General features: G+C 48.3%; 1 protein-coding gene across 1 annotated transcript in view; it reads left to right on the top strand.

Moving 5' to 3' along the window:
• ZRANB2 (zinc finger RANBP2-type containing 2) overlaps positions 1-26,084 on the top strand; it is a gene marked incomplete in the record, with an annotated part of 1,076,861 nt that overhangs the window by 534,644 nt on the left and 516,133 nt on the right. The window contains 1 exon segment of the mRNA XM_044085816.1: positions 14,895-15,035. Within this exon segment, the coding sequence (XP_043941751.1) occupies positions 14,895-15,035 (141 nt within the window).

Raw genomic sequence — 26,084 nt, 5'->3', positions numbered from 1 at the left:
GCATATTTGCATAATACTATGATGTTAAGTTGTCAATCTCGCCTTCATTCTTGCTTGATAGGTTCGGAGCCGATCCTCTGCTCCGACTCGGCACTTTGCTAAGCTCGAGAGTCACTTCTACCAGCTCGAGGCAGCCCCATATCCCATGATGCAAAGCGGGTAAGTACCCAGATCTCGTTTGCCGCTTCGCTGATGAGGTCCTCCTTTTACCAGCTCCTGGTAAGTGTTTTATATTAAACTGCTTTTAGCCCCCTTTCACTTTTAAACTTTTTTCTCTTAAAGATCTTTCATTTTTAGTTAATTGTAAGCCCCTTTTTGACTAAAATTATCCTTCCTCCTTAATTTTTTTAGTCAGGCCTTCTTTCCCTCCCATCCCCCCCCCCCTGTCAGGGTGTGTGTGTGTGAGGTTCTTACTGTTTAAACTATTATTTAATTGTTTGTTTGGGACTGTGTGGTTCTGTTTTTGTGTCCACTATGTCCAAAGAGCAGAGGGTCTCAGGCTTTAAGAAGTGTGACTCGTGCTGTCAGATGATGTCTCTGACAGACGGTCACACTTCTTGTTTATACTGCCTGGGACCTCTCCACCTGCAGGACTCCTGTGCGATATGTCATTCTTTTAGCCAGAGAGTCCTGCAGGAGAGGAGAAACAAATTGATTTTAAGGGGACTCCTTAAACCGGAGGGCTCCCCGGCCAAATCGGCTCCGGGAAAGCCTTCTAAGTCTAAGGCCCAGGCTTCTGTATCCAAGCCTTCGGCCTTGGCTCCGACTTTGTCGGAGTCTAGATCGGCTCCGGCTGGAGCCGATCCGACATTGGCTAAATCTTCGGCACCGATGGCTATCGGTGCCGATACTTCTTTGGTCACTTTGGTGTCGGTTCCGAGTACTGGCTCTGACCACCATGTGGCCCAGGCTTCGGTGTCGGCGCCGACCGGCTCCGACACCGCTATTTCAATGCCTGCATCGGCTCCGGCTGGAGCCGATGCGTCTAGATCTTCTCTCGGAGCCGAAAAGTTATCGGCTCCGACTGGATCGGTAGCCTTGTCGGCTCCGATGGTTCCTTCGAGGAAGAGGTCCAGATCTCCCTCGTTGGAGCCGATTCTGTCGGCTCCGGCCTCACCTCTTCTTTCGGAACGGAGCCATCGGAGCCGATCATCTAGGTCGTCCAGGTTATCTGACCACGATTTAGAGAGGGTGGTAAGTAGATTATTAAAATCACAGGCACTGGCCCAGATGCTTCATAGTCCGTCTCAACAGACGACTATTAGTCCACACCCTCTTCAAGTTCCTCCTTCGACTCTACCCCAGAGTTTGGAGCTGGAGTCTACGGGGATAGTTACTGCTATGGCTGAGGGGCAGATACCCCTCCCTTCTGCACCCTCGGCATCTACTCTTATCTCCTCCTCGAGACCTTCCTTGGAGGGATTCGGTGGTCGGGCTTCCCTGGTCTCCTCCGAGGGGGTGAGTGGCATCGGACCCTTGTCCGACCCCGCTCTTCCCCTTGGAGCTTCGGCCTTGGTGAGCTCGGCTCCGATATCTGCCTCGGAGCCTTCCTTTTCGGTGGGCCCGGGAGTCCCGGTTTCTTTGGAACGGGTTCTCTCGGATCTTCCTGGGAGGGGGGCCTTCGAGGTGATGGCCACTGGGCTCAGTCAGCAGTCTATTCCCTTAGCTCCTCCCTCTACGGTGCCTGTCGATATCTCTTCCATCTCTCTTGCTCCCGGACCTAGAGATCCACCGCCTCAGGTTTCCCTACTGGGAAGAACCCCCTCTTCCGAGGATTCTCCTAACCAGTCAGGAGATCCTCCACGCAAGAGGACTTGTAAGAGGAAACACCTGGACTCCCCTGAGTCTACCACTTCAGATACCGACTTAGATGAGTCGGAGGGATCCCCAAGATCCCCCTCTGAGGATGTCTCCTTTTCAGACATCCTAGAACTCCTAAAACAGAGGGGAAACTGGCCCTCCATAAATCCCTCCGAGGATGAGTCGGTATACCTAGAGGCGTTTGGATCTCGACCCTCCACCTCCTGGGTGTCTCCATCTTTCGACCCCCTTATGGAGGTTATTGCTCGAAAGGCTTGGGCTGCTCCTGATTCTGTAGAGCCAGTTCCTAGGAGGCCGTCTAAATTTATTACAGCCCCTTCTGAAAAGCAATTCCTCACGAAAGGTGTCCCTGTTGATGCCATGGTGGTGGCGGTCGCCACTAAGAAGGAACTTGCAGATCCTTCCGTACCAGTCCATCCTCGTAATAAGGATTCTAGGACCATGGATAGGTTTTGTAAGCGGATGTTCTCCTCAGCGACCTTTGCCATGCGTTCGCTGAACTATTTGTCACTTCACCAGACTCCAAAGGGACATCCTTAAGGAACTAGGTGAAGTAGTGCAGGATCCTACGGCTGCAGGGGCTCAAGAGAAGATTGCTTCTCAGCTAGGAATCCTTAATTCTATAGCTAACTCCTCCATGCGACTGATCTCGTATGCAGCAGATGGAACGAGTAGAGCCGCGGGTACAGGAGTGGCTCTTGGACGTCAGTCCTGGATGCGGCACTGTAATTTTGCAGATCCCTTTAAGGCGTCCTTCACAAATTCTCCCTTTGATGGGTCAGCATTGTTTGGCCCTCAAGTGAAGGATACATTGAGCAGGTGTGAGCAGGACGGCAAGACTCTTTCTGCCGTAGGGGTCCGTTTTCCTACCCCCTCTAGACCTTACCCCAAAGGTCAGAAGGGCGGAAAAATGTGGTTCCGTAAATCCCAGGGAGTCACGCCGGACGCACGTGGTCAGTTTACCCCTAGAGGCAGAGGGGGTAATAATAACAGATGCCGCTCTAGAGGCAGAGGGGGTCCACAAAACCAGGGAAGCAGAGAGCCTCTCTCTGACAAGCCCTTCCAGCATCCCTGAGATGTTGCCCGACTGTCCATCCTTGGAGGCAGTCGGGGGAAGACTATTGCTGTACCCAGAAGCCTGGCGTTCCCTATCTCAAGACAGATGGGTACAGTCGATTATATCCGAGGGTTACAAAATTCCTTTCGAGGAAAGTCCTTTCTCTCGCAAAAATTCCCTTCCAGATGTACCACCCGGTCTAAGGGAAGTTGCAGAGTCAGAAGTATTAAAGCTTCTACAAAAAAGAGCCATTCAGCCAGTTACAACAGACCATTCAGAGCCCGGAATCTACTCAAGATTCTTTTTGGTCCCCAAAAAGACGGGAGACTGGAGACCAATATTGGATCTCAGCAGACTCAACAAGTCTGTGAGAAAGACAAGATTTCGAATGGTCACACTTCAATCAATTTTGCCCTTCCTAGAAAAGGACAACTGGATGTGCTCAATAGATCTTCAGGACGCGTACTATCACATAAAAATTCACAGACGCTCCAGAAGGTTTCTCCGCCGGCTGGGGTCCAGTCATTTTCAATTCAGAGCCCTGCCCTTTGGTCTCACTACAGCCCCCAGAGTGTTCACCAAATGTATGGCAGTGGTCACGGCTCACCTGAGACGCCAAGGATTCCAGGTGTTTCCGTATCTCGACGACTGGCTCCTTTCAGCCACCACCAGGCATCAACTTCTTCAAGCCAGGGATTACACCCTAAATCTCTGCACTCAATTAGGAATTTCGATCAACTACGAAAAATCCTCCTTATTGCCCTGCCAGTCTATTACTTTCATAGGCGCAAACTTAAACACTGTTCGGATGTCAGCAACCCTCACAGACCAAAGAATCTCAGATATCCAAAGTCACATGAGGATCATCCTTGCCAGCAAAAGGGTACAAGCCAGAATGGTTCTGAAGTTGTTGGGCCTCATGGCTGCAGCTATCACCCTTCTTCCCCTGGCCCGCTTCTACATGCGTCTTCTTCAATGGATGTTGTTCACCCAGTGGTCTTACCAGCAACTTCCCATGCATCACCAAATCCTGGTGACGCAAATTTGCAAGAATCATCTATCATGGTGGATTTCTTCTCCCCAGATTCACCAAGGCAGACCCTTTGTATCCCCGGCCCCGGTAGCCACAGTCACTACGGACACCTCCCTGATCGGGTGGGGGGGTCATTATCAGGGCAGGATGGTTCATGGGACATGGCAACCGTTCGAGTACCACCTGCACATAAATGTCCTAGACATGAGAGCAGTGCTTTTAACGTTGCAAGCCCCCAACGACTTTCTTCCCTTCGGAACAATTGCAGTTCACACAGACAACATGTCTGTAGTATGGTATATCAACAAACAGGGCGGAACCAAGTCCTACCCCTTGTGTCGAGAAGCTCTCAGACTTTGGCAATGGGCGATCTCCTCTCATCGGTTTCTGGTAGCAACGCATATCCCTGGGAAAACCAACATTCTAGCGGACAGATTGAGCAGAGCTATTCTCATGCCTCACGAGTGGTCTCTCAAACAATCTATAGTGGAGGAGATTTTTCTAGAATGGGGCCGCCCATGTTGCGATCTTTTTGCTACTCCCCAAAACAGCAAATGCCCAGACTTCTTTTCTCTCTTCCCACTGCCAGGCCATCCCCCCAGAGATGCTCTAACCCAGGATTGGCCCCAGGGACTTCTTTATGCCTTTCCTCCTTTCCCGTTGATTCCACAAGTACTCCAGAAAGCCACCATTTTGAGAGCCAAAATGATTCTCATTGCTCCCTATTGGCCTCGACAAATTTTTTTTCCGTTCCTCCATAGTCACCTTTTGGTGCAGCCGTGGCATTTGGACCCAGTGCCAGACCTTCTGATTCACCAATCCGGTCAGCTGCATCGGTCTATTCCTTCTCTCAACCTCACAGCATGGTTGCTCCACTTCCTTCCTTAGCCAGGCTTCCTATGATCTCTAATCCTGTTAGGGATATCATAGTGGCTTCTCTTAAATCCTCTACTAGAAGGATTTATACCAGCAAGTGGAAACGCTTCTCTTGTTGGGCAAAAGCTAAAAATATAGATCCTTTTACTGCCCCTGTTCAAGCAGTTTTGGATTTCTTAGCGGAAATCTTTCACTCGGGCTCTTCATCTTCCACGGTCTAAGTTCAGTTGGCTGCTATCTCGAACTTTCATGTCGGGTTTGCAGATCACAACATTATGTCCCACAGGCTTTGTAGAGCTTTTCTAAAAGGAATTTTTCTCCTGAAACCTCCAGTCAGGAGTCCTCCTCCTCAATGGGACCTAAATCTAGTGCTGACATCCTTAATTCTTCCTCCCTTCGAGCCAGCTGTTTCATGTTCCCTGAAATTTCTTTGGAAAACACTCTTCCTTGTTGCTATTACCTCGGCAAGGAGAGTGTCAGAACTTCATGCTCTCTCTGTTCGTCCCCCTTATTTGGTCTTCCACAAAGACAGGGTATCCTTGAGAACTAATCCAACCTTTTTGCCTAAGGTGGCATCGAAAAATAATTTGTATCAATCTATTGACCTCCCTGTATTTTTCCCTAATTACTCAAACAGATCGGAACAAAAATTGTTATCTTGATGTTCACCGCCAACTCAGATATTATTTGGACAGAACAAAACAATTCAGGAAATCCGATCAGCTCTTTCTTTCTTATGCTGATAACAAGAAAGGCCTTCCTGTCTCCAAAGTGACCTTATCTAGATGGCTTTCTTCCGTCATCTCTGAAATCTATCAGCTTAGGGGAAAACAGCTGTGCTCAAAACCTAAAGCGCATTCAACCAGAAGCTTAGCCACTTCCACAGCTTTTCAGGCTAGACTTCCATTAGACACTATTTGTGCAGCAGCCACTTGGGCCACTCCTCATACCTTTGTTTCTCATTACAAATTGGATTTGGCCTCCAGGGATAGAGCCAGTTTTGGCTCTACAGTTCTCAAGAGTCTGTTCCATTGAGCCACCCAGGATAGAGGTGCTAGGACGGTCCCATCAAGCAAGAATGAAGGCGAGATTGACAACTTAACATTGAGAAGTTATGTACCTACCATAATGTTCCATGTTAGTTGTCTTCTCTCACCTTCTTTCTTGCGACCCTCCCTCCTGCCCCCTGGCCTGGACAGACGTTTTCTCCATATATGGAAGAATGCTTCTTAAGACCAGATAGTTCTGGTCTGCCTTAGCCCATCCTTCAGGCTTTTTGCCTTTCTTTCCTTCTGGGAAGTTTTTTATGCTAGGTGTTATTGCCTATAGATAACAAACGAGATCTGGGTACTTACCACCTTGCATCATGGGATATGGGGCTGCCTCGAGCTGGTAGAAGTGACTCTCGAGCTTAGCAAAGTGCCGAGTCGGAGCCGAGGATCGGCTCCGAACCCATCAAGCAAGAAAGAAGGCGGGAGAAGACAACTAACATGGAACGTTATGGTAGGTACATAACTTCTCATTTTGCCTTCCTTCTGGGGGCACCTTACATCTGGGGCAAGAAAAACTGAAGAAAATGGCGTCGGCTGCCTCTTTTATACCCCTGCTGCACTGACGTCAGGGAAGAAGCGATGACAACCGACGCTGGACCTAGACTTTGGAATTCGGCCGACCGAGGACCCGCCTGACGGCAGGATAACCCATCTGTAATGACTGCAGCTGTATGAGCACTCGAACATCTACATTTATGGTAGGTACAAAACTGTACTTTCTCCTTCGGCGTTCGATGTTGTGGAGAGGGTCTTGTCGAGGGACTCGAGGCCCCAGGCTCCCGCTGCGGTTCCACCCATCACTTCCTATCAGACAGGCCTACCTTCCATCACCCGGCCCCAGGGACAGCCTGCGCCTACGTCCCAGATGGTTTCCTTAGAGGAACAGGATGTGGTTGGTGAGGCATCCTCTGACATCCCCCCCCGAGGAGGTTCCTCACAAATGTAAGTGCAAGAGGAGGCACTTGGACTCACCTGAGTCCCTGACAGAGGACACAGACTTAGAGGAAGGGGAAGGTTCCCCAAGGTCACCCCCCGAGGGCGTCTGCTTCGGAGACATTATGGAAATGCTTAGTATTAGAGGGGGGTGGTCAACCCAAAAGCCTTCTTCCGATGAGTCTGTGTTTCTGGAGGCGTTTGACGTAGGCCCATCTACCTCTTGGGAGTCCCCTCCCGCAGATCCCCTGGTAGATCTGATCACTACCAGGGCATGGAAGGAACCGGACGCTGTGGAGCCCATACCAAAGAGACCAGACAAAATTCTTAGTCCACCCACAGGACGGTTTGGAGCAAGGGTGCTCCAGTAGATGCCATGTTGGTGGCGGCTGCCACCAAGAAGGAACTGGCCCAGGAGAGTTACTCGGTCCACCCTCCTGGCAAGGAGTCTCTGACGATGGACTGCATAGGGAATCGGATGTTTGCTTCAGCCACCTTCTCGGTAAGGTCGTTGAACTACATGGCATATGTGATACGACTCCAGCGGGATCTCATCAAAGAATACGCAGGGTCGCCCCCAGAGTCCATGTTGGCCGAGGATAAGAAAATATTCTCAGCCCAAATGGCCACTCAAGTCCATTTCGAACACTTCTATGCGACTTCTTTCCCATGCCATGGAAGGAGCCGCTAGAGCTAGCGGAGCGGGCATTGTCTTATGGCGGCATGCTTGGCTTGCCTCTGTGACTTTGCAGAACCCTTCAAGGCGTCCTTCGCAAATGCCCCTTTTGACGCTTTTCGCTGTTTGGCAAGACCGTCCGCGACACGCTGGTCCAGAGCGAGAAAGACGGGAAGGCGTCTGCCGTCGGGATCCGCTCCTCTGCTCCCCAGAGGTCCTTCTCCAGGAACCAAAGGGGACAAAAGAAGATGTTCCGGAAATCTCAACAGTTCCGTTACGCTCCGGACCCCTCGTCCTTCAGAGGCAGAGGAGGACAGGGTGGACGCCATCCCAGAGGCAGAGGGGGACCGAAGAATTTCGGGTAGAGAACCCTTTTCGGATCGGCCCGTGCAGCAACCCTGAGGGGTTTACCTGACTTCTCCACTCTGGAGGCAGTCGGGGGGCGTTTCTCGAGGCACCTAGCAGTTTGGGAGTCCATTACAACAGATCGCTGGTGCTTCGAATCATATCCAGGGGTTACACTATCCCATTTCTAAATCTCCCTCTCGGACTCTGGAGCCGCCCCGATGTCCCACCGAATCAAAGGGAGGCAGCAGCCGCAGAAATAAAGCAGCTGCTAGAAAAAAGAGCAATCCAGCCCGTCCCCCAAGATCAGTCTGGATCAGGCTTCTACTCCAGGTTCTTTTTGGTGCCAAAAAAGATGGGGGACTTGAGACCGATCCTCGACCTGTCCACTCTGAACCTGTCGGTTACCAAAGAAAAGTTCCGGATGGTCACCATTCAATCCATTCTCCCACTCCTACAGGAGAACGACTGGATGTGCTCTATAGACCTCAAGGATGCGTACTACCACATTTTGATGGACAGACTATCCAGAAGGTTTCTCCGCTTCCGGCTTGGGGCCAGTCTCTATCAGTTCAGGGTCCTTCCCTTTGGTCTCACCACAGCCCCCAGGGTGTTCACCAAAGTGATGGCAGTTGTAGCGGCCCATCTGAGGCTTCAGGGAATACAGGTCTTTCCGTACCTAGGCGACTGACCGCCCCCACCAGGCATCTACTCTGCTCAGCCAGGAATTACTTCATTCACTTGGCGTTTCATCAGGGAATTTCAATCAATCTGAAGAAATCCTCCCTTCAACCAACTCATACCTTAGATTTCATAGGGGCCAGGCTAGATGCAAACCTGTTGAGGGCTTTCCTAACTCCGAACAGGCTTCGAACTTTGACATTCCATGTGATGGCCCTCTTACAATCCCCGGCTCCCCCAGCGGAATTGGTCCTGAGGGCACTAGGTTCCATGGTGGCTGCCATCAATCTTTCACCACTAGCTCGTCTAAACATGAGGGTCCTGCAGTGGACCTTGCAGGTCCAATGGTCCATCCTGCAACATCTGCTAAGTACAGCTGTCCCCCTCAGCAAGGTTTGCAGGAGGTCCCTACTCTGATGGATCCAATCCTCGGATCTCCAGGAAGGGTGCCCCTTTTCTATGACCCCACCCTAAGCCACAGTGACCACGGACGCTTCTCGCCACGGGTGGGGGGGCACTGCATGGGCAGAACCGTCCAAGGCACGTGGACACAATCAGAGACCTTTATTGCACATCAGTGCCTTAGAGATGAGGGCGGTGCTTTTAGCGTTGCAAGCACTCCAGGCCTTTCTTCCCTTAGGGACAATTGTGATTCAGTCAGACAACATGTCAGTCGTCTGGTTTATCAACAAACAGGGGGGAACCAGATCCTATCCACTGTGTCGAGAGGCCATGAGAGTTTGGGAATGGGTGATCGCCACCAACCGCTTTCTCATAGCAACGCACATTCCGGGTCGGTCCAACATTTTTGCAGACAAGCTGAGTCGAACCATCCTCTCACCTTACAAGTGGTCTCTGAACCCAAGAGTAGCGAAGCAGATCTTCCTCAAGTGGGGTCAACCTTGCTGCGATCTTTTCGCTTCACCTTCAAACGCAAAGTGCAGCGAGTACTTCGCTCTACTTCCCCCACCAGGGGAATCCCCCAGAGACACACTAGTCCATGTTTGGCCATCCGGTCTACTTTATCCTTATCCACTTCTCCTCCTCATGGTAAAATTCTTGCAGAAAGCTCGTCGGTTGGGGAGCAGAGTGATCCTCATAAACCCATTCTGGCCTCGTCAAACATGGTTCCCTTGTCTATGGTCTCATCTCGTCAATCCTCCATGGATTTTGGATCCCACTCCGGATCTGATTTCTCACCCACTGGAGTTGACAACTCCAAACCTGGACAATCTCAAGCTCACAGCTTGGTTGATCCAGTTCCAGTCATAGCTAGGACTCCCGGTATCTCCTCCTCCGTTAAAGCTATTTTAGTAGCCGCTCATAAACCTTCTACCAGAAAGGTCTATAAGAGCAAATGGAAACGTTTTTCGATCTGGGCGGAACGCAGACATTTGGATCCCTTTACAGCCCCAATACCAGCTGTATTAGAGTTTTTGTCACACTTATTTGATCAAGGTGCCAGGTCCTCCACCGTCAAAGTCCAATATATTTTTTTGCCCCCCATTTGGGGGGGGCACCTGACATCTGGGGCAAGAAAAACTGATTAAAATGGTGTCGGCTGCATGTTTTATACCCCTGACGACTTGACGTCATGGAAGAAGAGACTGCAACCGACGCAGGACCCAAGACTTTGTTATTCAGGCCGTCTGAGGGCAGCCTGCCAGCGGATTACCCAAATGTAATGACTGCAACAGTGAATAGACTCAAACATCTACATTTATGGTAAGTGTACACAACTGTACTTTTCCCTCCCTCCAGCCCCCTGGTTTTCTCTATCTATCTACGTCTCCTCTCTATGGCTATTCCTAAGGGCACCGGTATTTATTTTTTACTGGTGTTCCCCACCAAATACTAGCTCCCTACATTTGGGGCAAGAAAAACTGATGTAATGGCATCGGCTGCCTGTTTTATACCCCTGACGACCTGCCGTCATAGAAGAAGCGACAGCATCCGACGCAGAAATACTAAGACTCTGGTTTTCAGGCCGACTGAGGGATACCTGCAGGGAGATATCCCAAGTGTTATGACTGCAACAGTTAATACACTCGAACATCTACATTTATGGTATGTGTACACAACTGTACTTTCTACAAAAGGCATTTCTTCTCGATGACATAATCTCCTCTCGGTCTTAGAAACCTCAGCAGCAAACCAACAACTACTGTGAGGAAATTCCAGAGACTACTAGGTACATGGCTTCTTGTATTCAATTCATTCCATTGGCAGAACTTCACATGAGAAAGATCCGATGATCCCTCAAGAACTGTTGGTCACAGCACCAGCAGTTCCGATAGGCAAAGAAGAAAGTGGGAGGACAGTGTCAGAAGCAACCTAGGAGCGCCCTTCATACTCTTAGAGAGTGTGCAGACCCTGACAGCAGACAGGTCCGACCTAGCCTGGAGGGTGCATTTGGGCCTGCTCAGGTGATCTGGGACAGACTACAGATAAAACAGCATATTAGTGCAAAAGTGATTGTGACAGTGATTCTAGCATTAAAAGCTTTTTAAGGAAAGTTGACTACAGTACCAATAAAGATTCTAAGACCACACCACAGTAATGTGTCGTATAGAAAAAAAATGGAGTTGGGGAGGGGCATGTTCCTAACCCTTATGCACACTGGCTGTGGAACTTTGGCTTGTGGCACAAGTAGGGGTTATACACACACACACACACACACACACACACACACACACACACACACACACACACACACACACCATGGCAGGATTATCAGATAGCAGAGTCGCTAAACACCCTCCTAGACTCAGGAAAATCAATTTTTATTTATTTTTTAAACAAATGGTTTTGCTTTGTCTGACGCAACTAGGTTGTGCCAGAAAGAGACCGTTTTGCTTCACTAGTAAACCGGCAATTCAGCAAATTGAGCTCATGGACTTCTCAGAGGGATGTAGAGAGTGGACACTTTCTCTTTCAAATGGACTGATGTCCTTTTTGCCTTTCCACTGATACCCTCAGCCAGGTTATTACACACCGTACTGAACTGGGCAACACTGGTTTTCCTCCTCCTGGCAGTCAGCAAGGGAAAAAAAAGACTTTACCACCTGTCATTGAACCTAAAAACCCTCAACTTAAAAAACTTGGATGATTGACTTTGAGTCTTTTTAAGGCAGTCTTCTTCCCAGGATGTCCTAGTTGTCCTGATAGAAATAAGAAACCCACTACTTGGAACTCCTTTGTGGCTAAATGGAAAAGTTTCTTAGTTTGGTGAAAAGCTAATAGGTTACACAAAGTCAAGCAACATTGCAACAGTTACTCAAGTTCTCTCTCTACTGTACAAACAAGAGTTGTCTTTTTTTTTTTTTTTTTTTTCTTTGTGTCAAAGTCCATGCTTAGACTGCCCATGTCCCCTCCAGTCTGTGCTCACCTTCACGTGAAACAGTTCCTAAAAGGGGTACCACATCTTGGAGAACCCAGAAGAGGACTAGTTCCCCCTGGGATTTTAACTGTGCGCTGGAAAAAGTTCGCTTATGTTTTGAACCTTTAGCCTCAGCCCGTCTCAAACTGCTGTCATGGAAAACAGCCCTGCTGCTAGCATTAACTTCAGCAAGACATATCCGAGTTACAAGTGCTGATATGCATGTAGCATTTCTTGATTTTTCATAAAAAGAGTTATCCTGAGAACAAAGCCCTTGTTCATGTCTGTGATGGTATCAGATTTGTTTGAATCAAAGGTTCATAGGCGATTACTAGGCTAATGGCACAAGAGCCTTTACAAGCCTAGCCAATAATGCCCATGATATGGCAATATTATATCTTACTATCCCATCCCATATCTGGAGAATAGTAGTGGGTAGTGGGTCCTTTGCTGTTGGAGCCCTGAGTCATTTTACAGATTGCATCTCTCCATAAAGAGACATGGGAAGTACACCAGGAGTGAATTTACAGATCCCTATCCATTTATCCAAATTATTTTTGAAGAGAGCTAGGGACAGGCTTTGTTTTACAAAGATGGGAAGTTTATTTCATTGACGAGGCAGCCTTTGGGATACAAATCTCTCTCTCTCCATCAGGTTCTGTTAGACACAAATGAGGTTTACGTCCATGGAATGCATAACCCTTGTATTATTTTTCTTGCGAATATGCAACATTTTCATCAGGGCTGGATCAGAGAATGCTGCATCCAGTTTTTGGAGAGTTCCTGTGTAGTTATTTATCTGGTCCATGATTCTTTCCATGGCCTTACAGATAAGACTGGTCAAGCTTATGGGTCTGTAGTTCCCTGGGTCAGTTCATGGGTCCCTCTTATGCAGAGGGTTGACTGGTGTAGTCCTCTGTTCCTCTGAGACAAAGCCTGTTTGGAGGGTGTGGTTAAAGGAGGTTTGTAGTCGCCCTGATAGATTCTATTTTAAGCTATTTAAGAAGCATCCTGGAATGTTGTCAGGACCTATAGAGGCTATGTTTTTGGTTTTAGCTAGCGCATTAAGGACCTGTTTCCTAGTAATGACTGATAAGGGGGGGGGGTGGATGTGGGTATTTCTTTGGGTGTGGTAGGAGATAATGGATAGAGAAGTTTGTACTGAGCTTGTCAGCCAGCAGGTTTGCTATAGTTTCATGCTGGGTGCAAGTGTTGCCATTCATGATTAACTTGGCACATTGCTGAGCATGTCCCCTGAAGTTCTGAACATAATTAAAAAAAAATTGATCATCTTTCACTTGGGGGGCTATGTTTGCTTCGTAGTTTGCTTTGGCAGATTTGACCAGCTGTCTAATCTGTTTAGAATGGTGAGAGTCTTAGCACTGTTATCTATAACCTTGGCTTAGGAAGGATTTTTTTCCTATTGTTGAATAACCTGTTTATGCTAGGAGTCCACCAGGGTGGTTTATTTTTGCCAGTGGTCATAGGTTTGACTCAGGCAGGTATTCCCTCCACTATGTAGCTGTTAATGTGGTTGTGCAGTGCTTTTGTGTACAGCTGGTAGTAAGCTTTAGTGTCATGCAGGTTTGGAGGGGCTTGGAAGTTTAATAAGATGTCACTTAGTTTGAGGTAATTGACCTTAACGTTTTTTTTGACAGGTTTGTAGTTTGATGGGGTAATAAGTTGATATGAGGCTAACTGCGATGAAGAGACATTTTAAGTGTAGCTAATACCCTAGATCAGAATCAAATCTTGTGCTTAAGAGGCAAAGATCTTAACCATTATGCCATTCTCTCCCATCCAACTTCATGTGTTTTTCCCAAATCCTCAAAACAAGGGAGAAAGTTGTGCATGATCAGAGAATGGAGGAGTCTAAGATTCTGCCTCTACCAAACACATTTTCCAGGCAGAACTTACAGCTTTAGCCATGTTTATTGGTGAGGAATAAAAGTTGTACCAGTAGGCAAGCCATCTCTAAATGGATTGCTACCTGCATCCTCTTCTCTTATTTACAGCATAGCAAGCACAAGCCCCCAGGCAAGGTTAGAGCCCACTCCACTAGGACCAAAGGTATGACTAGTGCTTTCCTAAAAGGAACCCTTATTCAGACAATTTTTTGAAATGGCCACCAGGTCCTCTGTACACACACTCACCAAACCCTACAATCTTGAGGCCATATCCAGAGCTAAGGCAGGGTTTATCTCTGCCATCCTGCACAACATGCTGTCCCAGGACAGCATCCTTCCAACCTCTCCAGTAAAGAAGCTTTCTGAATCTTCCCAAGACTTATTTCTGCAACATAGATTATTGTGAACATAGTACAGTTACATTAGATGACTTACTGTTGTAAACGTTTGAGTAGATAAATGTTGCAGTGCCCTTTCCCTCCCTCTTTTCCCCTCTCTTGATTCATTTTTTCTCGACCTTAGGGTTGGGGTGGGACCCTCTCCTCTTTTGTCATCCCTACCACCATTCCTCTCCTACTTCTTAACATGAGCTCTGTGCTTCAATAGAGTTAGTTGGGCAGATCGTGCTCCACCCAAGGACCTTTGAACCACAAGCAAGAAGGACCTGAGGACTGGTGCCAACAGACATCCCTCTTGTACCACCGACATAATAATATTAGATGACTGAGGATGACACTCAGCTTGGGGGATGGTAAAAAAAAAAATATTTGGGCTGGCTGTAGGCTTTTGCACATCAGGAAGTCCCCAAGACTTTGTACTGCAACACTGAGCTACTCAACTGTTTGTAACTAGTAAATTGTTTACAGAACTGTAGTGTTTTTATGCTTGTAAATGTTTAATGTAGTGATGTGAGCAGCAGAAGCCAGCACCCCGGCAGAAGCAACAAAAATGAAATATCTAATTTGAACAGTTAAAAAGCTTATGTGTTGGATGTAATGTATTTGTTGGGAAGCTTCCAGTATTGTGGTTCAGATTTTGTCATTCTTATGACAGAGTCCTAGCATCAGAATTTAGTTGATACCAAAGATGACTTTTTGACAAAAGTAATCAGTTTGTTTTCTTTTCTGCTACAAGTTTGGTCGCAAAAAGAAAAAGTTTCGTGGAATGAGTGGAGAGCCAAAGTCCATTCTAGGAGATGAAGTAGCGAAAGAATCTGAAGGGGAAGAAGATGATGAGGATGACGATGGAGATCTCTCAAAGTACAAGTTGGATGATGTAAATATGTTTGAATTTTATGTTCATAGTACACATCAGGTTTCTGCAGCAGTATTTTATTAAAAAAATTGACAGCTTTTATTTTCTTTTTCTAAAGTCAATGTGGAGGTATAATTGGATGTTTGGGGTGGAGGTGATATATTTAGCTATTAAACTAAGCTGGTATATTCTGCCAAAAAATCAATTTTTTTTTTTTTTTTTTAATGAGTAGGGCAATTGCAGTCCTGTGTCTGTTTGGTAGGTTCATAGCTAAGTACTAGGTAATCTGTTTGCAGACCATTTCAAGCCAAGCCAAAAATCCCTACTCAAAATTTCCCCTCTAGCTTCAAGGAGGACAAGACAGGGTAGACCAGAAGATAATCTGAGGCTGGCCATCCAGTTATCTAGGTTTACTCTTGAAGGTCCCTTCTCAGGGAAAGAGTAGATGAAAAGTACTTTGGACAGGTCTTGGACTTCTGTCTTTTCAGGTTGCAAACTTGAATTCTGGACCTTCCCTCTTTTCATGGGGATGCCTCCAATCCCAGCGGATCAGATGGGGTGAAACTTGCCTGCCTCAACCACTTTCTGCCGTAGCAAGATTTAGAAAGGGTTCCCCTGGAAAAACATTGGGATGGGGGTTTATTCCAGACTCTCTAATCCCTGAAAAGATCAGTTGAAGTGGCCTTTTCTAGATCTTTCAAAATTTAAATCTCTTAATGGTGCTGGTGTTTTGAAGTGCTACCGTGCAGTCTCTCCTCCTTGTAATGATGCTCAGAGCATTCATGGTCTCACACTGCCTCAGAGATGTCTATTTGCAGCCCCTTTATATGTAGAGAGCACAAGATCAAGACAAGGAACTTGCAGTTCCACGTTAGGGTTTTCCACTCTTCCTAAGATCTGGCCATGTAAAGAAAATGCCCCATCAGTGGCATTCCTTAAGACAAAGGGCATCCATATCTGGGTGACATGCCCAGTCCAGGGCAGAGCTGTAAGGGAAAGTTCAGTTTAGCCTCAGCCATTTCTAAGTTGGTGTTCTCCCTGAATCTCGGCAGGTCGGGTTTAATAGCCAGCTCATCTGAGTTGTTTGCAAGTGTCTCCCTGAATGCTGTCTTAAAGGTCTTTTTTGCCACCCAAAAGGTTATTTTTTTATAGGGAACTTTTCATTTCACCACTCTTGAGACCGGCCATTACAGTAAATTTTCCCAAATCCCTTGAGATCTTGGCATCTTGTCCCTGGCAGGAATTCCATATGTGAAAAATTTAGTGGTACCTGAAAAAAAAAAAAAATGGATGCAGTATTCATATCTGCTAATGAAGGTGCTGCCGATCCTACCTTGCATTCAGGGAGAGTTTGCTGGCTTTCAAGTCAAGCAAATGTAGGGGATAGCCTTTTAGGTCTGCCCTCTTGGAGAGAGAGAGAAACACGCACACAAAATCAGAACACAAGTACAGGCACATTGAAAAGACTGGACTTGCACATAACTGAAGACCACAGACTGGTGGTGTGAGAAATTAGCTGTGATCGTGATTCTCAAAGCCTTCAAGACCCTTAAGAAGCCAGGAGCTTTGTTGACCACACCACCATAGTAGTCATGTGGTACTTAAACAAGTAGAAGGGAACTTGCTCATACCTACTGTATAAATTAGCCATGTAAGCCTGCATGTTAACATTGCATGTCCTAGTTATGTTTAAAACAGAAATTTAGGACCTTGTGTCAGGTGTTCTTGATGCTACTTGTTGCACAACTGTAAAGCATTTAGCATCAGGAACACCCAAACCAGGGACCTAAACCTCGCTTGCAACATGATTAATATATGCTGGAGTGATAGGTACATGTTTCTGAGGTCCTTCCCTAGAAAAGGCTTCCCATCCATGTGAAACAGAGTTCATCCCTGCACTTGTTCAAGTGCGACATTGGCCACTAGATGGGAACAGTAAATATATCCCTCGTCTGCCACCTGTGTCTTGGTTAGAGAGCAAGCTTGTAAATGCTGTCACACATGCCTAAATATATATACATCCCCACAAAACCCTTGAGAATCAGTTCCTATCAAATTTTGTTGGAAAGCGTGGCTAGGTTTAGAAAGGACTCTTGAGTCGATAGCATGGTGTTCTGCTGTGATGATGGTACATGCGTCTCAAAAGACTATTGGTACTCCCAAATTTTTTTGCAAAGTTTCTGTGTGGGGAAGGCATGAAGGTTGAATGCTTTTAATCTCATAAAGTGAATCCCCTCTCCTTTTCCGTACCGTACCTGTTACTTCTTGGAGTGCTGCACAAGTTAAGTGCGGAGAGACCTAGAATGATTCTTTTTGCACTTTTGTGGCCCAGACAACACTGCATGTCCTTCTTAGATCTCAGTTGCAGTATTCCAAGCGGTTGTTTCACCAGGTGACTTGGATATCTGGCCAGGGTACCAAAGTTAAAACGTTCCATAGAACCACATGTCCAACATATAACTTAAGCCCGTGGGCATAAGGGTACATAAGCAGATGTACGAGCGTAAAGCCTCAGACTGTCTCTCCGCCAGTCCAAACAGAGGAGACTCACCTCTGTTTTACGCATGGTCATTGATAATGTTGGCCTTCTAGTTCAGATGAGTGCCCTGTTGGGGAACCTTCCTTGTTTTTCTTAGTAATATTGGTGTTGGTTTATTAGATGTCAGCTACAAGGGGGAAAGGTGCAACTGTGATAGGTAGATTCCCTACAAGGATCTCCACTTCCAGTGCCTTTTCTGTTTAGGCACAGATCATGATTAGAAGAATTGTATGATTTGCCAGTTATTTGTACCTAAAATCTTAGACGCAAATTTCTTCCCTCAGTGCTCACTTGGAAACCCAGTGCCTCACCCAGGGTAAGATGGTGAACCATTCCACTCTTGACATCCTGCCTTAGCCTGACATTGTGCCTGCCAGTGAGACTCTGGCATAACTGCTGAGGTCTCTGAACCTGTGGTACACCTAGTGACTTCTTATATGCCCACAACCCCGACCCTGCCTGAGGCCAGTAGCCATCTGATGTGTGCACGTCCAAAATAACTGATGCCAATGCTGGTGTGAAGGGGGAACCCTATATAATTTCCAAAGTACCTAAAGGTGTCCCCCAGTTTTAGTTTTAGAGGAAGTACTAGGGTCTCATAACACATTCACTCCAGTGGCACTCAGGAATTTTGCACTGTCACTTCCAATGGGCAGAGCCTAAGCCTTTTGACAATAAAATTACATCCTCACATGTCAAACAAATGTTCATATCTGTAGGAACTATAGGGGCTATGAAAGAAGCATAGATGACAAGCCCTTCAGCACAAACTATTTATCTGAAGTAGGAGATTCATTTGTCTGCAACCTGTGGGTTATGGATCCGATATCGGATCCGAACTGGCATGGTTTACCAGCTATGGATCCAAGCTCTCAGCTCCTCCCCTCACCCATAATGCCCTGCTCTACCCTCATGACCTCAGATCTCGTTTGCCGCGCATGGTGACCAGATTGTGTTTTTCCAGCTCTCCAGCTAAGTGATATTTGTAGTATCTAAAGTGCTTAAATTTTAAAATTTTTTGTTAAAGTTGTGTGAAAGTGTAGGTTTCCCTCTTAGATTATTAGTTTTTTAGTGTTTAAAACTTATTTTTAAGATCCCTCCCCTCGCTGGTAGCGTAGTGTGTGTTTTGGGCCTGTGAGTGTTTTTTTTGTTACTTTACTTTTAATAGTTCTAGTAACTTTGTCTGCTTTTAGGATGTCTGAGCAGCCCAAAGTTATTTTTTCTAAGTGCTCCGAGTGTGGCCATAAGATTTCCCCAGCTGATGGCCACACTCGGTGTGTTTAGATGCCTGGGGGTTGAACACCTCACATCTGGATGTTCCATTTGTGCAGGGTTCAACCCCAGGGCATTGAAGGAGCGGAGGTCCAAGCTTGTTTTGGCGGGTCTCTTGCCGCCAGACTCGGCTCCGGCCTCCGCTCCTTCGGGGGTAACCGTTACCACGGTTGTCCCCTCTCCGGCTCCCCCTCCTCCTCCTGGGACTCAACCTCCCTTAAGTGGTTCGGAGGAGAGGGAAGCTAGGAAGAAGGACCGGAGGGAGAAGCACCATAAGCGGCGGGCCGAGACCTCTGTTTCGGCCCCGCCAGCCAAGCGGGCTTCTCCCCCGGCCTCCTTGTCTGCTGGCTCTCCCCCTCCTCGGCTCCGGTCTCCAGCTTGTTTTTCACCGGGACCTGAGGAGGAGGAGACCCGATCTCCGTCGAGGCTATCGAGGAGGCACTCAAGGCCTACCTCGGTAGCCTCGTCGAGATCAACTTATAGCCTGTCGGACGCTGATCTGGACCGGATGATGAGAAGGTTCATCCAGGCCCAGATGCAGATGGGAGTGCTATTGCCTCCCCTCCCTCTGGGGGGGAGCTCGACCCCCTTTTTCAAGCCAATTGCTCCTTGTCCGACCCGCTACCCGGGTTCGGAGCAGTTGGAGCCGAGCAGCCGGGCGGGGTGGGTCTGCGCCGATAGTACTTGGTACTTCGGATCCGACCCTGCCCTCGAGTGCATCGGATCCGACCTCTCGGAGCCTGGATCCGAGCCGGATCCGGGGATCAGTGCTCCTTGGCGCCCGTCTTTGTCGGGCGCACTGTCGCCGGATCCGGCGCCGGGCGCCGGCTCCGATCCACTCTCATATCCGAGGGAGCCGATTGTCGGATCCTTTGGTCGAGGTCGGCTCCCCTTCGGCTTTTGATGTAGTGGAGAGGGCCCTGTTGAGGGTCTCCGGACCCCCGGCACTTGTTTCGGCTCCGTCCCGCGCTCCCTCTGCACTGGGTCAGGCTTCCACCATCCGGCCCTTGGGACAGCCCGCTCCTGTGCCCCAAGCTGTTCCCCTGGAACAGGTTACTGCTTGCGAGGAGTCCTCTGACAGCCCCCAGAGGATGTTCCTCACAAGCATACGTGCAAAGGAGGCACATTGACTCCCCCGAGTCTCTCACGGAAGACACGGATTTGGAGGAAGGGGAAGGCTCCCCACGGTCACCCCCCGAGGATGTCTCATTTGGAGACATCATGGAAATGCTCCTCATAAGGGGGGGGGGGTGGTCTGCCCCCAAGTCTTCCACGGACGAGTCCGTGTTCTTGGAGGCATTTGAAGCGGGCCCGTCTACCTCTTGGGTGTCCCCTCCTGCCGACCCCCTGGTGGACCTCATTACCACCAGGGCGTGGAAGGAACCGGACACCGTGGAACCAATCCCTAAAAGGCCCGACCGGATACTCAGTCCCCCGGCTGACCGTGCCCATTGGAGTAAGGGGCCTCCGGTAGATGCCATGTTGACGGCGGCCACCAAGAGGGAACTTGCTCAGGAGAGTCCCTCAGTCCATCCCCCGAGCAAGGAGTCTCGGATGATGGACCGCTTGGGGAAGCGGACGTTTAGTTCAGCGACCTTCTCGGTAAGGGCGTTGAACTACCTGGCACATGTGATTAGGATGCAGCGCGATCTTATTAAAGAATACGCTGCATCTCCCCCAGAGTCCATGTCGGAGGAGGACAAAGTGCTGCACTCCACCCGCATGGCCACTCTCAGGTCCGTTACCAATACCTCTGTGCAGCTACTCTCCCATGCTACGGAAGGCGCCGCTAGAGCCGCAGGGGCAGGTCTAGTTACTCGACGTCAGGCCTGGCTCCGTCATTGCGATTTCTCAGAGCCCTTCAAAGCGTCATTTGCGAACGCCCCCTTTGATGGTTCTGCCCTCTTTGGCAAAACTGTTCGCGACACTTTGACCCAGAGCGAGAAGGACGGGAAGACACTGTCTGCCGTCGGAATCCGCTTCTCTGCACCCCAGAGGCCCTATTCTAGGAACCAAAAGGGTCAGAAGAAGATGTGGTTCCGGAAGTCGCAGCAATCCCAGCCTGCTCCGGACAACCAGTCCTTCTGTGGCAGAGGAGGACATTGAGGACGCCGCCCTAGAGGCAGAGGGGCTCCCAGGAACTTCGGGTCCAGAGAACCCTTCTCTGAACGGCCCGCGCAGCAACCCTGAGGGGTTGCCCAGCTGCTCCACTCTGGAGGCAGTCGGGGACGTTCGGAGCACCTAGCGGCATGGGAGTCCATAACATCAGACCGCTGGGTTCTCCAGATCATATCCAGAGGATACCGTATTCCCTTTCGTCACTTGCCAAAATTGAAGTCCCTCCCCGACGTTCCACCCGGTCAACGGGAGGCCGCTTTGGCAGAAATTGGCCATCTGCTAAAGAAAAGAGCCATCCAGCCCGTCCCCCCAGACCAGATCGGATCAGGGTTCTACTCCAGGTTCTTTTAGTGCCAAAAAACGGGGGATCTAAGACCAATTTTAGACCTTTCTCTCTTGAACCTGGCAGTTCCCAAGGAGAAGTTCAGAATGGTCACTCTGCAATCTATTCTCCCCCTTCTGGGAGAAAATCACTGGATGTGCTCCATAGACCTCAAGGATGCGTACTACCATATACTAATGGACAGGCGCTCCAGGAGGTTTCTCCGCTTCCGGCTGGGAGCCAGTCACTACCAGTTCCGGGTCCTTCCCTTTGGTCTCACCACAGCCCCAGGGTGTTCACCAAAGTACTAGCAGTGGTAGCGGCCCACCTGAGGCTTCAGGGGGTGCAGGTCTTTCCCTACCTGGACGACTGGCTCCTTACCGCCCCAACAAGGCATCTACTACTATTGGCGCGAGACTCCTTTCTCCATCTTGCTCCCAGTCTGGGCATCACTGTAAATACAAAAAAATCCAACCTAGCACCCACCCAGTTCATTGATTTTATAGGTGCCAGGTTAGACACAAGGAGTTTAAAAGCCTTCCTCACTGCGGATAGAGTTCAAAATCTGCAGCTCCAGGTGCGGGCCATTCTCCACTCAAGCTCAGTTCCGGCGGAGTTGGTCCTGAGGGCTCTAGGGTCCATGGCGTCTGCTATAGCACTTCTTCCTCTCGCCAGGTTCAATATGCGCATCCTCCAATGGACACTCCTAGTACAGTGGTCGTACCTTGCTCTTCCTATGCATCATCCCATTGCGATCAGCAAGGCTTGCAAGCGGTCCCTCCTGTGGTGGCTTCACTCTCCAGATCTCCACGGAGGCCGCCCATTTTGTGCTTCTCTCCCTCTCGCCACGGTGACCACGGACGCCTCCTGCCTCGGGTGGTGGGGGGGGGGGGGGCATTTTGCAGGCCGGACCGTCCAAGGCACGTGGAACGATTCAGAGACCTTACTGCATATCAACGTTCTAGAGATGAGAGCAGTGCTCTTAGCGTTGCTAGCACTTCAGGCCTTTCTTCCCTTGGGAACAATTGCGATTCAATCGGACAACATGTCGGTTGTCTGGTATATCAACAAGCAAGGAGGAACCAGGTCTTATCCTCTTTGTCGCGAAGCCATGAGAGTTTAGGAATGGGCAATCTCCACCAACCGCTTTCTCATAGCAACGCACATTCCGGGTCGGTCCAACATCCTGGCGGACAAGCTCAGTCGCACCATTCTCACCCCTTACGAGTGGTCTCTCAATACTCAAGTAGCGGAACGCATATTCGCACGGTGGGGAACTCCTTCTTGCGATCTTTTTGCCTCTCCCTCAAACACCAAGTGCGACAGTTTTTTCGCTCTGATACCTCCTCCAGGAGGTTCCCCAAGAGACGCTCTGGTGCATGCTTGGCCACCCGGTCTTCTTTATGCTTATCCCCCCTTGCCTCTGATGCTTCAAGTACTTCAGAAAGCCTCTCGGTTGGGGTGCAGAATGATTCTCATTGCTCCGTTTTGGCCTCGACAGATCTGGTTCCCCTTCCTAAGGTCTCACTCTGTGAATCCTCCTTGGATTCTAGATCCCATTCCGGATCTGATATCTCATCCATCCCGCTTATCTCCTCCGAACCTGGACAACCTGAAGCTGACCGCTTGGCTGCTCCAGTTCCACTCTTGATCAGGACTCCCGGTATTTCGTCCCCTGTTAAGGCGATCCTGGTGGCAGCTCATAAACCATCCACTAGGAAAGTCTACCGTAGCAAGTGGAAACTGTTTTCTTTGTGGGCGGAGCGGCAAGGCCTAAATCCCTTCACAGTACCTCTCCCTTTAGTGCTTGATTTCTTAACCACTCTTTTTAACGATGGTGCCAGCAGTTCCACGGTCAAAGTACAACTTGCGGCAATTTCACATTATCACATTGGTCATGACTCCAATCCACTCATGTCGGCCAAGTTGTGTAAAATTTTCCTTAAAGGTACTTTCCTTCTCAGGCCCCCTGTAAAACAAGCGGTTCCTCCCTGGGACCTTTCCTTAGTTCTCCAGGCCTTGACCGCCCCCCCTTCGAACCGGCGGCTACGGTAGATCTCAAATTCTTGTCGTTCAAGACTGCCTTCTTAGTAGCCATTACTTCGGCCAAGAGAGTTTCAGAGCTCCAAGCATTATCAGCTAAACCTCCTTACTTGGTCTTTCATCCGGACCGTGTTTACCTCAGGACCAACCCGTCCTTTCTTCCTAAAGTAGCTTCTGAAGCAAACATTAATCAATCCATTAACCTCCCTGTTTTCTTTCCTAAATATGAAAACAAAGGTGAATACAAGCTTCACACCTTAGATGTTCACAGGCAACTTAGATTTTATCTAAACAGGATGGCTGGTCATAGGCAATCCGACCAGTTGTTCATTTCCTTTGCTAAATTTAATTTGGGCAAGCCAATTTATAACGTCTCACTGTCTCGCTGGATTTCACAATGTATCTTATTGGCTTATCAAGCTTCAGGAAGGCCCGCACCGGAGGGTGTACACGCCCATTCAACCCGGTCAGTCTCTACCTCGGCAGCCTTTAAGGCTAGGATTCCTCTAGATGATATTTGTGCAGCAGCCACGTGGGCTTCATCTCATACTTTTATTTCCCACTACAAGTTGGATCTTGCATCTAGGGGTAGAGCATCCTTTGGCTCCGCGGTGCTCCGGAATATCCTTCCATGATGGCGCCCAAGATTCAGGTAGCTGGGGACTCTGTCCCACAGGTTGCAGACAAATGAATCTCCTACTTCAGATTTAGAAGTTGTGTACTCACCATAACGTTCCATCTGAGTAGGTGTATTCATTTGTCTGCAACCATCCCGCCCTCCTATCCCCCTGGCCTTTCAGTTTCCTGCATATGTTCTGTTACCCTTTTCAGGGTGTTATTGCTTTTGGCAAACTCGATCTGAGGTCATGAGGGTAGAGCAGGGCATTATGGGTGAGGGGAGGAGCTGACAGCTTGGATCCATAGCTGGTAAACCATGCCGGTTCGGATCCGATATCGGATCCATAACCCACAGGTTGCAGACAAATGAATACACCTACTCAGATGGAACGTTATGGTGAGTACATAACTTCTAATTATAGTGGTACTATTCTTTAGGTTCTAGATTTAAAATGAATTTTGTAAGTCAGTAAACACAGTAACTGTTATGTTTTGTAATATTTTGTAAACGGCTTATAATATCCTAGCAACCATTCAAGCTACATTCATACTGTCAGCAACATTTTATTTATCTAGGTGAGAGCTTTCATATAAGGCTAAGGAGTTCTGTTACTTGGTTTTTGAGATGTTTAGAAAAATGTGAAAATTATATTTATATTAATATAAAAACAGATAATATCTCTATCTGCACTAGACAGAGGTCAAATAATGTAGCTTGAGTTTGCTATTGTGTAAGGTTTAAGATGAAATCTTTTAACACTTTGTACATAGCATGGTTTTGGAATTATTAATGCAAATATCAACAAGCAATATTTGACTCCTAAAGGCATCAATAGGAGTTAACTGCAGATGCACCTGCAGCTGTCACTCAAGGCACGTCAGGATTCCGAACCTCTACTACTTATGACAGTGGATGCCACAACTAAAAAGAAAAAAAAACAGCAAGCTAAACATTTTCTACCCTTAGTTGTCCAAGAAGGGAGTGGACCCCCCCCCCCCCTCCCCGGTCATGTTAAAGGCCTTAATGGCACTTGAGCCACACTCTTTTGCATCATCTGCTGTTACACACACCATACCCCGAGAGAGACATTTGGATGATGAGGCAAGCTCAGATTCTGATTAGCACTCCTGGACCTAGTCTTTTCATATCCATTCTATGGGCCAGGTGGCCACTGAAGATTCCCTTTCCCCGCCTCCCCTGTTGAAGCTTCTTTTGGGGGGAAATCTAACATGATGGGACATTTTGAATGGGAATCAAAACGTATTTCTGATGAGTAGCAAAAAAAAAAAAAAAAATTCTTATCTTTTTTTCTTAAAACTAGGCACTCCTGCTCCTGTTCCAGAGGCTTTTCTCAATGCCTTTGCATCTAGTGCCAGTGCTTCTGGGACTCCGCTACCAGTCCCTAAAAGGCCTGATAGACGTTATAAAGTGCCTGAAGTTAAGTTTCTGTGCAAGAATCCATTAGCAGATCTTTCCACATTTTCCATGGCTACAGACAAGCTTTCTAAACGCCTACCTCTACTGCTAATGCCCTTCCCTCAGATAGACAGCAAAGGATTGATTGGGAAAGAAGTTGCGTGTCTCCCACAATAGCCTGCAGTGCTCTGAAGTGTCAGACCCAAATGACTAAATGTTTACTGTCTATTTTGAGGAATTTGAAAAACACTTTGGTGTCTGTGGAATGAACAGACAGTGGGCACCAGGCCATGTCAGTGGTGGTTCAGGCTTTACAAGTGGCTAGACATTGTATTAAAATGCAGCTATGACTCTGTGGAGACTTCCTCGAGAGCAGCTGCTACAGGTTCTGTTATAAGGTATGCATGGCTATGCTGTCAGTCCCTCCTTGAGGACATTAAAGCCAAGCTTCTAGATTCTCCCTTGAATAGGGATTTTTAATTTTACCCTGATGTAGCCAGCTTGTTTAACACCTTGCAAAAACAGAGGGAGAATGATGGATTGCAGACAGATGTTCCGTATTGTGTTTACCAGATACCAGAGAAACTACCCTGCAAAGCCCACGTCCTTTGTCTGCAGGGAGTCCAGCCCCCCCCCCCCCCCCCATTAAGGCCAAGAAAATATGTAGGAAAAGATTCCAAGCCAAACAGTCAGGGGTTCTAAATCTCGGAGGCCTGCCTCCCCTTTATTCTCCTCTTGTCC

This window comes from Protopterus annectens, chromosome 10.part0, assembly GCF_019279795.1.
Source record: "Protopterus annectens isolate FY-2018-M chromosome 10.part0, PAN1.0, whole genome shotgun sequence".
Taxonomy (NCBI): domain Eukaryota; kingdom Metazoa; phylum Chordata; order Ceratodontiformes; family Protopteridae; genus Protopterus; species Protopterus annectens.
The sequence above is the reverse complement of the archived record's forward strand: the minus strand, read 5'-3'. Positions and strand labels throughout refer to the sequence as shown.